Below are 16,363 nucleotides of genomic sequence, written 5' to 3' on the forward strand. Positions count from 1 at the left end.
GAGAGAGAGAGAGAGAGAGAGAGAGAGAGAGAGAGGGAGAGAGAGATTGATGAGCAGGGCAGCAATGCTTCTCCCACATGGAGGCTCTCCTTTGGTTTAAGACTATGGACACTGTTTACCACCTTGGTTCTTCTTTTACTTTATCTAGGATGAAAAGCTTTTGCCTTGTGACCTCCCACTTCTCTTAGGCTTCTGGAAGGTGGCTCTCCCTGCCCTGCTGCTGTTCTTTCTCAAAATTTCATCTCAGGGAGCCTCTGATTTAGTGAGTCTGCTCTGTGGGCCAATCCTTTTGTTGAACACCAAACGCTTCACAGCAGACCCATTGCTAAGTGGTCAGCCTTGTGTGGCAGACAGAGTGCTGGGCTTGGAATATGGAAGACCTAGTTATAATCCTACTTCTGACCGATAACTAGTTGAGTGACCTTGGGCAAGTCACTTATCCAAACTCAGAACCTCAGGCAACTTCCCAAGAACTCTTAAGTTCCACGTGGCCCATACCCTATGCAGTGGAATAAGTTCCTATGCCATTAAAATCGGAGCTTCTTGGTGCATCCACACATTGTGGGCTAGTCTTTTCAAGTAGAGAAGTTATTTCCCAGGGAACAAAGGAACTCCTTAGGAAAACCGTACTCTCTCCTTTGGCTGCTGGGCTAGAACCCAATATTCTACTGGAGTATCCATCGAGCTACAAGGACAGCAGTTTTTCAGACCATTTTTGGGGACAGGTTATGTTGGTACCCTCTACTCTGTGACTGCTAAGTACACAGTAACTGTCCTCATTACACCTATATCTATATCCATATCATCTAGATTTATACAATATATACAAACTCATACATACATGTGTATATGCACACACATGTAGTTATATATGCACGCATATGTGTTATATAGGTATATGTCATGATGCTGCTCGTGGAATAAATAGCACTGAGCTGCATTCTCTGCAGATATATATTTTTTCAAGGAAGTAAGCTCAAAATTGTAGAAACTATTTCTAGCAAAAGTTACCCTCTCCTTTGATGGACAAAATGGTGCCCTAGTTGACTCTGATGAGTGTCTGATCCTGTAGGTTCTACAGACATTTATTTTTATTTTTGAACGGAACAGATGTGGGGGGGAAACATTGACCACAGCCAAACCTGGCAAGGGGAGTAGCTCTCAGCAGACTTCTCTCTTTCTTCTGGGCCTTGGGTGGGAAATATGTTAATGGTTCGAATTCAGGGCCAAAGGTTTGTTTTGCTAAACTGATTTGAGCCCATGGAATGCCAGCATGGGTAAACAAGAGGAAGAAATGGAGACATTTATTATGATCGTGTGTCAGGCCCACTGAGACCAAGAGACCTTTGGTTCAGAGGGAGGAGAAACGTCGAATAAGAATCTGAGGGAACCCTCTCTAAAAGCAGCGAGGCAGATTTCAGCTTGTAAGTGATTCCTGGCTAGAGGCAAGAAGTTATGTTGATTCTCTACCTCCTTATTTTCAGGAAAAGAAAGGACAGAAAATCTAAGCTTCTGTTTGAGTCTGAAGGACATACACAATTCTAGCAAATGCAGGTCTCAGAAGATCACAGATTTAGGGCTGTAAGAGACCTTGGGGGGGAGGGAGTGATGATCAAGTCCAACCACTTTCTTTTTGTAGCTGAGGAAACTGAGGCTTACTTGGAAAGTGACTCACTTGAGGGAACACACTGGAATTAAGTAGCAGAGAGGTGAGTTTTTAAACCAAAGCCTGCAACTCCAAATCCATCCAGCCCTTTTAAAAATAAGCCACCACAGCTTATTTCTCTGGAGGAGAACAAATGTTAGGGTGCATCCAAGAGGACCGTCATTATGAAGGACTCAACAACCTCTCACCCTTGGCACAAACTGAGCGTGATGAATTGGAATGCTGTAATTAGTTATTAGTTTGCTATGTCTCAGAACAAAAGGATTCCGGATCCTTTAGGATTACAGAGACCTAGGGATGCTCTGGTCTGCTCAGAGCTAGCTGGCAAAGATAGGCTCATGGAATGAGCGCACTCCAGGAGATGAACTCAGTCTGTAAAATGAGTGGAAGGAATCGACTGCTATCAAAATAGAAATCGATCATGATCACCCTATGAAGATAAGCAAAGTGAAAGACATTCCTGGGCTTGAACCCAGGCCTTTATTTTCCTCTTCAATTGCCCTTAACAGAATGCCAATAATTTATGGACAGCTCCTAATAATACCCAGCTGAATAATTTCCTGAAGAGAGAAACACACAAGGTTTTCAACTTCCTGGGGTGAAAAAAATGTAATCTACTGGGCCTTAAACTGTGCTTTGGGATTATCTTCTGAATGAAAAATAATACATTTCCAAACAATGGTGTTCTTTACCCAGGCTGAGCCAAGCCCCTCAGCTTTACCCTCTACAGATGTTTTCATCACCTATTGTTGGCTTAGAATGCCATAGTGTTTCTCTTGGGCTCTGTGGGTTTTTCATTTCGTAGCCAGAAGTTGATCATTGTCTGAGATGAGAGAGCAATTATTGCAAAATAACAGCTGAAATGGACCTTGCAGCTGGGAGCAGAGGAGGCATGGGGGAAGAAAGCCTGTGCTTGCCGCCTCGCTGGCTTGAGGACTTAGCCCTGCATTGTGGCCTTAGGGTAGGAGGACAGTGCTCTTTGAGCATGGCTGGAACCCAACTGGACCAGTGCACTCAATAGCCCACAATGGCAAAAGTTTTAGGGAGGGGAGGGGAGCTGCGGGGAGGCAAGCTAGCCCTCCCTTCCAGCCTCCCACCCTGGCAGGCCTTAGCACTTTTACACAATGTGCCCCTTTTTAACATCTGTTTTGCACCACCTCACAAGTTCTATCCAGAAGAGCTAACTCTTGCTAAGAAGGGTGGATTTGCATCTACTGTCTCCATATCTAGGGCCAGACTATTCCCATATGTCTGGAATGTATTCCCTCCTCATCTCTGCCTCCAAGAATCCTTTCAGGGGCTCACCTCAGGTGTCTCTTCTTAGAGGAGGTCTATCCTCAAAGCCCCCTAGCTATTAGTGCTCCCTGTGCCTCCTCAAGTTAGATTTCCTTCTCTATAAACATGTTGTGCCCCCCACCCCCCACCCTCCAGGAGAATGTAATGTTCTTGTTATCAAGGTTGTTGTTATTATTGTTGTTGTTGTTTTGTAGGCCGGCACAGAGTAGGTGCTTAATAGTTGTCACGTTGAACTGAAGTGGTTTGGTTTGGAATACAGCTTTTCCTAGAGACCTATATTTGTTAAATCCAGAAAATGTATCCAGCTCTTTGGAGCAAAATTCTGAAGAAACCCATTTCTCTCAAGAAATTCCAAGGGAATAGCTATGAATTTAAAAAAAAAAAGGTCAAAAAACAAGAAAATAGACAAATGAACAAATCCAACAATTATTGCTGACTTGTAACTTTACTTCAGGTCAACTCTTAACAACCTCCTTCAGGTTGAATCTTCCCTTAGGACAAAGTAAAGTAATTAAACACAAGGATCCAAGGCAGAGATTGTATCTAACAATGTGTCTCCTATTCTGTCCTGGTAGGCCATTACCTTTCTGCTGGGAGGGGAAAGGTATGCTTCATTATTCATCATTTCAATCAATCAATAAGCATGCATTAAGTATTCCACCCCCTGTGCCAGGTACCAGGGACATTCAGACAAAAATAGAGCAATCCCTATCCTCAAGGCCTTTATATTCTTGTATAAGAGATAGAGTGGCATTCTTTCAGTCTTTTCTGTGAGACCTTTGGGTTTTTATGATCTTTAAAAAAAAAATCTCTCATTCCTTCAAGCAAATGATAGCAACACAGGAAATAAAATCAGAATATTAACAGTACCCACCTGAGATCTAGGACCAGGATTGCCAGCATCGTAGAATAAGTGGGTGGAGAACAGTAAGGCAATGCATTCACTAGTGGGGAGAGGAAATTGGAAGACCTCGGAATGCAAGAAAAGGAATGCGGCCACTCTTCACAGCTGCAGATGGAACATATGCTTCAGTTTTAAACTTCACCATCTGCCAGTTACTTCAGTCCAAGGTCTAGGATGGAGAATGGGGGAGCTCATCCCAGCTGCAAAGAGAACAGCCAGCCCATAAACCCCCAAGGCACTTCCAAAATGCTTCATTGAGGAGGATGACCATTCAAGACTGATATCCTGAAGGGTTATTTCCTTCGTTACAGCTCATTAGCTTCTCCCCTTTGAGTGTTATAATCACCTTTCCATGAGTATAGTCAAAAGGAAGATATTACACCACAAAATGAGCAGGGAAAGTTGAAATGGAAATGCCACAAATGTGGGGAAGGGAAGCATTGATAAAATATGGAGCCAACTTGAACCGTGGCTTCTGTAGACACAAAGGTCGTAGAGGCAAGCATGAAGGGTGACTTGACCTTCGCTGTAGTATCCTTCCGAACTCCCCAATCTGCATCGTATTCCATTGTTTGGTGAATAGAAACAGCCGAAGCTTTCAGAGAACTCAACAAATACCTTCAAATATCAAATATAACGACCTTCAAAGAATAGGATGTGTCTTTCCAGGTGGGGAAAATGTCCAGCTCAACAGCCGCCTCCTAAAATTGGACCTTTCCTGATTTGCCCGGTTAACCATGGCTACCCAAGAATCACAATTACTTGGCACATATTCATTATTTACTTATTTATCTGTCTACAAATTGTTTCCTTAGAGTAGGAAGTGAACTTTTTGAAGGCTGGACTTGACTCTTTTTTTTTTCTTTGTAGCTCCAGTGCTTGGCACATAGTACATGCTTAATAAATGCTAGTTGAATTGAATAGAATTGACTAGGAAAGGATGGCTGACCTTTGGAAGAGCTTTCAAGAGAGAAAATCAGAATGCCAAATGTCTAAGAGAAGGATTGGGCCTTGGGGTCCTTTGTCTTATCCTGGTCGGATGCGAGGAGGCTATCCTTGGGAAGGTTTCTCCCATACTATGTTTTGGCTTCCTGCAATCTACCTCTCTGTTGATCAAGCTTTCTTCATGATAATAATTTCTGTGTCTCAAAAAACTGCGGACTATGTCTTACTTTTATTTCATCCTAAATAACTGTGAGGCAACATGGTGCAGTGGTTAGAAGTCTGGTCTTGGAGTCAAGAAGATCTGAGCTCAAATCCTGCCTCCAACACACACTGGTTCTATGACCACAGAGTAAAGAGTTTAACTATTCAGTGCCCCAGGCAACTTTAAGATTTTAAGAGATAGAGGAAGTTGAATGACTGATCTGCATGGTGGAATGTTCATACTAGGAGATTTCCTATCCTAATGAATTCATAGATCTGGACCCTCCCCCCCAAACAAAATAAAACAAAACATGAGTTCAATCAGATGGTTGCAAAGCAATCTTCTTTGTATTGTCAATATAGTCTACATTATCTTCTATGCCTAGAATGGTGTGTGAATGAATCCATTCCCATTGTCTCAGTTCCCTGTATTAAGCTAGTTCCACTCCCCCATGCCACGCTTTATCTTTGGCCCATACATCCACTCTCCCCAGCATCAGGTCCTGGACTGAACAGGCATCTTGCCATCTGCCCTGCAGCTGCTCACGTAACACTGTTTTCTTCCCTGCCTTCCTCCCCCCACTCTTCTTGCTCAGGGAAAAATAATTAAAACCAATATTACTAGGAAGATCGTGACAATTGAATATCCCAGGACTCTATTTGCAATCCTTGCAATTACCAAGACCAGGGATGCTTTACCTTTTTGTGTATGATGGACCCCTTTGACAATCCATTAAAATCTATAAATGGATCCTCAGAAAATAATGTTTTTAAATGCATAAAATAAAATACATAGGATTACAAAGAAAATCAGTTATATTGAAATACAGGTATCAAAATAAATTTTTAAAAAATCAAGGATTCTAGGTTAAGAACTCTTGGCCTATGCCAAAACTACTTTGCTGGGCCCTAACTCCTCAAATATGTGTTCTATTTCCCTAGCAGAATGTAAGCTCATTGCAGACAGAAACTTTTACTTCTCTAGCACCTAGTACAGTGTGTGACATGTAGTAGGTGTTTAGTAATGCTTGTTTATCGATTGACTGAATGTTCAGCTAGTGCTCTGGCCATCTTCCCTGGATAAATTACTCCCAGACAAACTTTCCTGTAGATTTCCTGATGAAACAATTTTGAGAGCAAGTTTTCTCCTCAAGCTTTCCTGCAGTCCTTACCCTGTCTTCCCCACCACACACGTTGGTTGGAGACTATCTCCCTTCCTTGTGCTTCTCTGCATGGAATCTTTGCATTTGTTTCTACAGAAACTCAGTTTAAAAGCCACAGGCTTTCTTCCCAGATCACTTTCTTTGACAGGTGTCTCTACTTTCCTTCCCTTTGATGTGGCAGTGGAGTGTCCTAACCATATATCAATGATACTTGGCTCTCATTCTCTCCTTTTGGATGACATCCAAGTGTAGGGAGTATGGCTTTTGGAATCTTACCAGTGGGGGAGTTCTTATTGATCTTGTTTCTTTGTGATGTAACCATATGTCAGCTCTGGGGCCATTTGATATCTAGGGAGGACTTTTCCTCTGTTTTCAGACCCATCCTTTTTGTCTCCCCTCCTGAAGATCAACCATTTGTGATGAGTGGCTGAGATCCTGATCTTTCAGGGAAACAGACTTTAAACCTTTCAAGAAGGGCCCCATAGTATTCTTTTCAGTGGTCCCATTGTGTTCTCCAATTATGACAGAATGAAAGACTTTTCTTTTCATAGGAGCTTAACTGGGAGTGGAAGGCAATGGGGCAGTCATTAAAAAGCACATGGGGAACAGATATTTCATGTACTATTCTTCCTACAATGTTTCTGTCCGTAATCACGTGCTAAAAGAGTCTCATTCTCCTTTATGGGAGGGCCTACTCCTGAGACTAAGGGTCTGTGTACTTAAGGCTCAAAGCAGAGATTTATGTTATGTTTATAGTGGTGTAGTGGACAGAGAACTGGACTTCAAATCAGGAGGTCAGGGTTTGAATTCCACTTCAGACACTGTGTCTGCATGGGAAAAGTCACGTCTGGAGATAATGCTTGCACTATGTAACCCACAAGGGTGTTGGGAGGAGAGCGTTTAGTAAACTTGATGTGCTAGAAAAAGGTGAAGCTCTTTAATGATAAAACCTCACCCCTCTCTGTTTGAAGGTAGCCCAAAGTGATTTGGACAGGAATAATATCTAAATTCGAGGAACTAATGATAACAATAACATACATTTATAGGGAGTTTTGGAGTTTTAAAATGCACTTGCCTTATAACAGCCGTGTTAGGGAGCTTGATTGATATTATGCCCATTTTATAGCTGAGGAAACTGAAGCACAAAAAAGGCTAAGTGAACTTTCTTTAGTCACAACAATAAACAAGCATTTAATAAACGTTTGTAATGCACCCTGCCCTGATGCATTGACAAGCGTGAGACAATTCCTCCCTTCAAGGGATCCTAATTACTTTCTAACTGGGGAGACAACATGTATATAATACTTTTAAGATTTCCAAAACACCTCCCTCCTAACACTGGTGAGCTATGTTGTGTGAATACTTATTATTCCCATTTTGCAGACATGAGAATCAAAAACTGAGAGAGCTGTACTGAGTTTGCCCATAGTGATAAATTTAATAAGTTGTGAAACTAGAATATGAATCCAGGTCTTTAGACTCCCAATTCCAGGGCTCTTTCTCCTGTGTCATGTTATTTTTCTTAGAGATGATGGACATGGTGGTATGATGGTGGCAGTCCTAGGATGGACTGCCATCCTTTCCCCTCTTTCTTGGTACCCTTGATTTTCTCCAGAATACATCTTAGGTACCACTTCTACACGAGGTTTGTCTTAGTGTTCCCAATGGTCCACTAGCTCTCCTTCTTGAAATTACTTAGTAGATGTATTCTGTATTGACTTAACTGTATTTTCTGTGACCTTTCAATAGAATAGATTCCCTTGAGGGCAAGGAGTGTCTCATTTTTGTCTTTGTATCCCCAGCTCCTGGCACAGCACTCAGCACGTAGTAAATACCTGTTTGTTGAGTTGATGTAAATAACAACATAAGCATGCTAAGTAGGCTCAGATATAGGAATAAATATTGGGAATATATGAATCAACTCTTGTTAAAACAAATACTAGTATAATATGTTTTTGTGTGTGCCATAAAAATACATGTACCAACTTTCCCAACCCAGCTAAGACCCAGTTTAATTTTATGTACTATTAAATACAATTAGGTTCCAGTACAGTGAAGGGATTTTGATGTCTCTTGGATTGTCTTACAAAAGAATTGGCTATTGATCACCTATCAAAGACAATGAATATGGCTGCAGTGGATGTCATTGTTGGAAATTGATGGACTGAACTTCTGTTCCCTTCTCTTCCAGGCCTGGAAATCTCCTGGGATGGAGACAGTTTTGTGGAAGTCATGGCTGCCCCACACCTGCAGGGCAAACTCTGTGGACTTTGTGGCAATTACAACGGACACAAACGGGATGACTTAATTGGGGGAGATGGCAACTTCAAGTTTGATGTGGATGATTTTGCTGAATCCTGGCGAGTGGAGTCGAATGAGTTTTGCAACCGGCCCCAGAGAAAGCCAGTGCCAGAGCTTTGCCAAGGGACGGTGAAGGTGAAGCTTCGTGCACACCGGGAGTGCCAGAAACTCAAAGCCTGGGAGTTTCAACCCTGTCATTCTGCTGTAGACTACACAACATTCTATCGGTAAGTATGGTCTCAGGATGGTGTTTGGGGAGAAGACCGAGGAAGGAATTTGTAGGGAAAAAGGGATACAACCCATGTCTGCGTAGAAGAAAGCACAAATAGAATGGGGTAACTGATCAACACCTCTTTATATCCTAGAGGCCCATCTAGGCTTCATCAAGCCTAGACTCCTGTCCAGATTGGGATGTAAGAGAAATAACTCTTATGGACTTAAAGTGGTCTAAGGTTTGATTTTGTCTACGACAGGGACCATGTACCCTATGACTAAATTTCAAGGACTTCGTGAATTTAGATTGGAAAAAAAATACAACTTTATTTCAACATAATGGTTTCTTTTGGAATCCTCTGTATTTTATTTTATCCATTTAAAAATGTTACCCTGAGAAGGAGTCTGTGGACTTCACCAGACTGCCCAAGGTAGGAGTGGGGAACCTGCGGCCACATGTGGACCTCTAGTTCTTCTGGTATCGCCTTTTGACTGAATCCAAACTTCACAGAACAAATCCTCTTCATAGAAGGATATGTTCTGTAAAATGTGGACTCAGCCAAAAGGCTGCACCCAAGGACCTAGAAGGCCACATGTGGCCTTGAGGCTGAAGGTTCCTCACCCCTGGAGTAAGGGGCCCGTGATACAGAAGAGGATAAGGGCCCTTGATCTAAGATAAATCTGGGCTTATCCAATGGAACTATGTTGCACTGCACCGTATATCTTATTATACTTTCTCATAATGATTATATCGTACCATATCATTTTCGTATTATAGTCGAGGTAGATCTGGATTGACTCTGGAGGTCATAGGTCAAACCAGAAGGACAGATACGGATACTGTTTTACCGGAAAAAGTTCTGTAACAATCATGGTCCAATGGGAAGAGCTCTGAATTTAGAGTCAAAAGACCTGGGTTCAAATCCCACCTCTGACATTTACAACTTCTGTGACCCCAGACAAGTCACTTTTCCTCCCTGGACCCAGGTTTCCTTAATTTCGAAAGTGTTGGGCTAGATAGATGCTTTTTGAGACCCTTTCAGCTCCAGATTGGTGATTCGGTTTGGGAGGAGGATTAAAAGAGGCCTTGTGTACTTGGTAGCCCCTTCCTGAGGCTTGAAGGGGTTCCTAGACACAGGTGAGGAGAGAGAGCTTTCCAGGCATGTGCAGAAAAAAGAGAGGGATGCTGTGTATAGAGCTCGGCAGGTAGGCCACGTTGAATTGGAGAGCAAATGAGAAGGATTCTATGAGAAATCATTCTAGAAAGAGGAAAGAGAGAAAAAAAAAGTGATTGCTGATCAAGTATGGAGACTCCTTGGGAATTTAAAATCTGCTTAACTGGTCATCTATGATAACCCATTGGTGGGTATTCCCCATCTTCAAGTATCATAAAAAAAAGGCTAGGGTTTGATTACCTTGCACCAATGTTGAGGCTTAATTGATCTGACTAATTTGACCCAGTTGTGGGTGCCTCTGGGCTGCAGAGATAGGTTAGTTCTTAACCTCTGGCGGCCTGCCGCTCTCCCCACCATGGGAGAGACAGGCAGAGCCCTTGAGGCAGGCCCTTTGAGCTATGCTCATGTCTCCTTCTTTAAAATTATAAAACGCCTGTGGTCTGAAGCCACAGTGAGGTTATTTTTACTCTTTAATTGCACCAGTTTATTTCCCCTCGTTCTCATTAAATCTGATCCTTTTTAAACATTTTATTTGATCTCTTGACATAAAAGATAAAATTCGATGAAGGCAGCATGAGGAAGAGTGGAAAAAGCCTCCCCTTGTCAGCGCAGAGCCCTGAACATGGCGCCATCTGCCAAGCCATTTGGCTCTGGCTCTTGAGTCATTTTCCCCTTATGATTTGAATTCTCCCCCTTTCTGTTACTTCCTTCTCCCCAGCCCCACCAGTATGCTTATCCCACTCCCTCTCTGTCAAAACCCAGGCCGTTTCACACTCGCAATCCTTGGGAATGAGTCACTTGGGTACATGGAGTACATGTGTTGTCATGGGCAAAGCCAAGGTGGGAAATGAAATACCCTTTGGTTTCCTTCAAGGGCTGGGATGAGATCAAGGAGGTATGGTGCCCCAGGCTGAAGTTCACATTTTCCTCGGTTAATCTTTCAATGAGCATTTATTAAGCACCTCCTCTGTGTCTATCACTATGTTAAGTGCTAGAGATAGAGACAGAAATGAAAGAGTCCTCTCCTCTCCCTCTCCCCAGGAGCTTCTGTTTGTTTCCATATTAGATTGCATCTTGGAAGGTAGATGCCGTTATTATCCCCATTTTACAGTTGGAGAAACTGAGGTCATGCAGGGTGACCAAGGTCAGGTAGATACTAAGTTTCTGAGGTAGGATTTGAACTCAGGTCCACCTGATTCCAGGCCCAGAGCTCTATCCACGGCACCTTCTGGGGTAGACAATTCCATCTCTCGAAGGACTTACATACGAATGGAGGAGAGGACACATTTAGGAGAGATGTGACCAGGAAGGGATATTTTGTTTTGGAAAGTTACAGTGGCGTAATGAATTTGAAGATTATTCCAGAATTGGAAGGTAGATGGGGGTGTTAGGGGGACTGGTCTGCACACAGCAGCTGGTGACAAAATAGCCAGGAAATACAATGAAGCAAAATGAATGTAGCATGATGAAAGGTGTCAGCCACCCTTCAGCTCCATTCAGAGCAAATACACAGTACTGTGGATGGAGAAGGTGATGAATACTGGGGCCTTCAATTGGAACACATCAATTACAGCAGTGAGATGGAGTTGGGTTTATAAGCTTGATGTTTCCATAGCTTAGTTAAAGGATAACTGATTGAAAACTGCAAAGGACCTTAGAGATCCTCTGGTTCAACTCCTCCATTTTGCAGATGGGGAAACTGAGGGCCAGAAACTGAAGCTTTCAATGATTTATTCATCATGGTCACAGAGGTAGTAAATGTCAAAAGTGGGATTTGAACCCAGTTTCCCTGACTCCAAATCCATGGCTTTTTCGATTGTTCCCTGCTAGTGCCCAGGTTAAAGAGACCTTGATTTTTTCCTTCAGAATCCTTGTGTCCATACCATTATTTTCAGGGCAGAGAAGTAGATCTGTTGGCCCCATATTCCCCTAAAGGGTGACTATGCAGGGCCACTATGGCTGGGCGCTCCCTCAGCTGCACACTCCAAGATGTGTAAGGCCTTGCAGGAAAGACTTAGAGCTCCCTGGTCTGTCACTGCCCTGGTCCAGCTGATCCTCACATGCTTCCTGAGAGGGACTGTCTCTTGGTTCGCTTTGGAGTGTGGCTGCCCTCTCGAGCACATGTGGCTGGAGGAGGGGATGTACTGCCGTCTGGGAGAAGGGCACTGCTGTCTTCTTCTGTTTCTCTAGGCAGATGCCTGGTGGGGCGGGGGGGCGGGATGAAAGAAATCTTGGTGCTTGGAAACCTTTCCTTCAGGCTGCAGCCAGGGGAAAGGGAAGATCTCATGTCATTGTTTCTATGGAGAATCTCGATTCATTTCTCCAAATTATTTATTATTATTATTATTATTATTTTCATTACTGAGCTTCTGACCTCTATTATCATCTTATTGTCCAATTTTCATGAAGGCTGTTCTTGACATTCAGAGTTGGTTAGAAAGATTTCCATTGTTGTTGTTGTTTTTAAATGCAGATGTCAGTCACGACAGCAGAGAGTGCTTGAGTACTGACTCAGGTCAGAGAACTCTGATTCACATTCTTCCTCTGATGCTTACTTCCTATAATATGCTGGAAAAGTCACTGGGGCTCAGTTTCCTCATCTGTAAGAAGAGAAAGTTGCCCTAGCTGGCTTCTGAGGTCCTTCCAGCTCTGGACCTGTGATTTTAAAATCCTATCAGTATTTTGCAAATGCTGTCAGGACCTGGATGACACATTCTTTAAAGCTAAAATAGCTAGCAAGCACCTTGAAGGCAGGGACTACCTCATTTTTTTCCTTTGTATCTTTGGTGTCTAGAACAGTGCCTGGCACAAAGTAGGTGCTTCATAAACACTCGTTGATTGAGGTTTACTATAGAATTTATTCCTAATTCACTTGTAGAATAGAATCTCCTGAATACAAAGACAGTTTCATGTTATTCTTATGTCCCCAACCTAGCACATGTATCAATCAGTCCGTAACTTTATATCTGAGATCCACTGAACATTTACTGAACACCTACTGCACACCAGACACTGTGCTGGGTACTGAGAAAATAAAGACAAAAATGAGAATGTCCCAGGCTTCAGGGAACTTGTATTGGGCAATAAGACATGTTTAAATATGTGTATTTGCAAGCTCTATACAAAATTGATACAAGGTAATTTGCTCAGGGAGAGAAAATTTAATTTTTTAATTTTAGTCATCATTTGTTAAGTGTCTACTAAAGTGGTGCAGTCAGTGAATTATCATTTATTAGGCATCTACTGTGTGTCAGGCACTATGCTAAGTGCTTTACAAATATTATCTCATTTAATTCTTATAACAGCCCTGGGAGGCAAGTTTTATTATTATCTCCCTTTTACAAATGAGGAAACTGAGGCAGCCAGCGGTAGAATGACTTGCCCAAAGTCACACAAATAGTGTCTGAGGTCAGATTTGAACTCAGGTCATCCTGGCTCAATATTTACATCACAGCTAAAGTTCCACCTTCTACAGGGAACCTTTCCCAATACTTCTTCATTCTAGTAATTTCCCTCTTGATTATTTCCTCTTTATCCTATCTATTGTTTGTTTAGAGGTAGATGTTTACATGTTGTCTCCCCCATGAGATTGTAAGTTCCTTGAGGGCAGGAACAGTCTTTTGCCTTCCTTTGTCTACTCAGAACTAAGCACAGTGCCTAGTACATGGTTGTTGTTGAATAGTTCTGTTCAGTGTTGTCCAACTCTTCATGCCCCATTAGGGGTCTTCTTAGCAGACAGACTAGAATGGTTGGTCATTTCCTTCTCCAGCTCTTTTTACAGATGAGGAAACTGAGACAAATAGAGTTAAGTGACTTGCCCAGTGTCACACAGCTAGTAAGTGTCTGGGGCTGGATTTGAGCTCAGGTTTTCATGACTTCAGTCCTGTCACTTTATCTACCGTGCCACCTAGCTACTGGAGGGATCAGGAAAGGGTTCATGTAGAAGATGGCAGTTGGGCCAAGTGGACTCTTGAAGGAAACAAGAGATCATTACAGGCAGGAGTGAGTATGGGGAAGAGAAAGTCACAGAGACAGGGGATAGAATGATGGGTTGGAGAAGCAGTAAGGGTAATGTGTGATGTGTGTGTGTGTGTGTGTATGAATTGCTGAATTGAATCAAATAGTAAGCAGACCACTTGGGATCCATCTAAAAAGCATCCCGAGAACGTGGGTGCTTCCAGTAAGCACTTCTTACTCCCCATGTGCTTCACTATTTGTTCAGATCCAAGATAAAGTCACACATGAGGTAAGTCTAGATCAGCCTTGCCCCACCCAGCGCTACAGGCTTGATACAAGGGATGACAGAGTGGGGGTATCACTGCTTTAAAGTCAGGAGGACAAAGGGAACTACAGACTTTTTCAAATGCACTGCTCCCAGCTCCCCAGGATCATTTGAATGGACACCAGTCACCAGAAAGTTACAGGAGGCTGCATGCAGGGTTTGGTAGAATTCATTTGGTGTCAGGAAACAGAAGCTGCCCTCCTATATCCATCCATCATTCCAGTTCTTTCTGTCTACCTGCCATTCCCTCCCTGTGGGAGGTGGGCCACAGCTTGTCCAGACCACATCAGATTTCCGTGATGAAGCCTAATGCTTTTAGTTAAGATGGAAGCCGTACCTTACACACGGGTGGGCAGCTCCAAGAATAATAAAGCTTGCCTTGATCTTCAAGTTGGGAGGCAAGCTACATTACCGGGGTTAGAATTTGATTTGTCTGACTTTTTTTTTTATTTTTTTAATCTTCAAAGAAATATCAGAATGTTTTCTTAAAAGAAAAAAAGAACAAATTAGCATATTGCATACATCCAAATCTATAGAAATTCATTTTGATCAAAGCAAAATGATCTACGATGGCTTCCATTTTCTGTTATCCCATGAACCACTGTGTTTGCAGCCCAGTGGGCAAAACAGGGCATAGAGGAGGCATTGTATAGGTACTTTGATGAATTTGTGATCTCAACGATGTGGGTTTGAGCTCAGGTCTTCATGACTTCAGTCCTGGCACTTTATCCGCTGTGCCACCTAGCTACTGGAGGGATCAGGAATTCATATCATCACCATCACAGCTAACATTTATATAGCACTTCCGCAGAGATGTTGGCAAATATTATTTCATATGATCCTCCCAACATCCCTTGGGTTATAAATGCTAATATTATCCCCATTTTACAGATGAGGAAACTGAGGCAGACAGACATTAAGTGGCTTGCCTAGTGTCACACTTCTAGTAAGTATCTGAGGCTGGATTTGAACTCAGGTCTTCTTGAGTCCAGACCACATCTCTATCTACTGTGTCACCTATACTATCAGATAGCCTATAGTAATAAGAATATACCATGCCATGGAACAGATTCCAGCTCACCCATAACCTCTCATCCTCTGCAGCTCTTGGCCAAGTCATCCCATAATTCCTTACAGAAATTACACTTAACATGATGCAAGCCTTCTTCTGTTTCTTCTGGTATTGTATCAGTAGCAAGAGAGCATACAAGCTGCCCATCAGTGATCTGTCTCATTGGCCACATTTCTGGCCCTCTTCCTTTTTCTGGTCATACAGTTCAGAGATGGTATCCTAAGTCCCTTCTCTTACAAAATTCTTGGTGAGTTATATCTTGCTGCCTACTCACATCCTCCATACACCTCTCCATTGCCTTTTGGGTAAGCCTCAGCTGTGTTCTTCAGAGGCTGTAGGATTCCATTATTTGCAATTACAATGCATCCCAAGAATATTGTTCTTTAAAAGATGTTTTAACCCATGAAAGGAAAAGAGTCATATTGTAAAACTATCTATGTCGGCCTAACCTTTTATTTATTTATTTAGACTAGGCAATGGGGTTAAGTGATTTGCCCAGGGTCACAGAGCTAGTAAGTGTCAAGTGTCTGAGGTTGGATTTGAACTCAGGTCTTCCTGACTCCAGGACTGGTGCTCTATCTACTGTGCCACCTAGCTGCCCTCATAACCTTTTTTTTTTAAATTATTTTTTTCAATTCAAAATATTTTCTTTCCCTCTTACCTCCTTCCTCCCCTACTGGAAACAAAAATAAAATAAAAACAAAACCCTTGTAACAATATACATGGTGAAAGGGAAGAAATTACACATCTGCCATGTTCAAAAAGTGCCTGCGTCTGTCAATGCCCTAAATTCATCACCTCTTTGTCAGGAGGTAGGTAGCAGCATGTTTTGTTATGGAATCTGGAATCACGGTTGGTCATCGTGTCTGTAGAAGTTCTTAAGTCTTTCAAAGTTCTTTGTCTTTCTAATGTTGTTATGATATCATTACTGTACTGTAATTGTCCTCCTGGTTCTGCTCCTTTCACTTCATATTAGCTCATACAAGTCTTCAGAGGTTTCTCTGATGCCATTCCTTTCATCCTTCTTACAGTATGATGACATTCCGTTCCATTCATATAACATCATTTGTTGAGCCATTCCCCATGTGATGGGTACTTCTTCAGTTTCCAGTGGTTCTTCACCACAAAAGAGGGGCTATAATTTT

General features: G+C 42.4%; 1 protein-coding gene across 2 annotated transcripts in view; it reads left to right on the forward strand.

The window, feature by feature from the left end:
- Positions 1–16,363, forward strand: part of BMPER (BMP binding endothelial regulator) — a 289,084-nt gene that overhangs the window by 194,606 nt on the left and 78,115 nt on the right. For both annotated transcript variants that reach the window (XM_027863683.1, XM_027863684.1), the window contains one exon: positions 8,367–8,703. In XM_027863683.1, coding sequence (XP_027719484.1) covers positions 8,367–8,703 — 337 coding nt within the window. The remainder of the gene's footprint in view (positions 1–8,366; positions 8,704–16,363) is intronic.

This window comes from Vombatus ursinus, unplaced genomic scaffold (genome assembly GCF_900497805.2).
Source record: "Vombatus ursinus unplaced genomic scaffold, bare-nosed wombat genome assembly UNPS02014773.1, whole genome shotgun sequence".
NCBI classification, from domain to species: Eukaryota; Metazoa; Chordata; class Mammalia; order Diprotodontia; family Vombatidae; genus Vombatus; species Vombatus ursinus.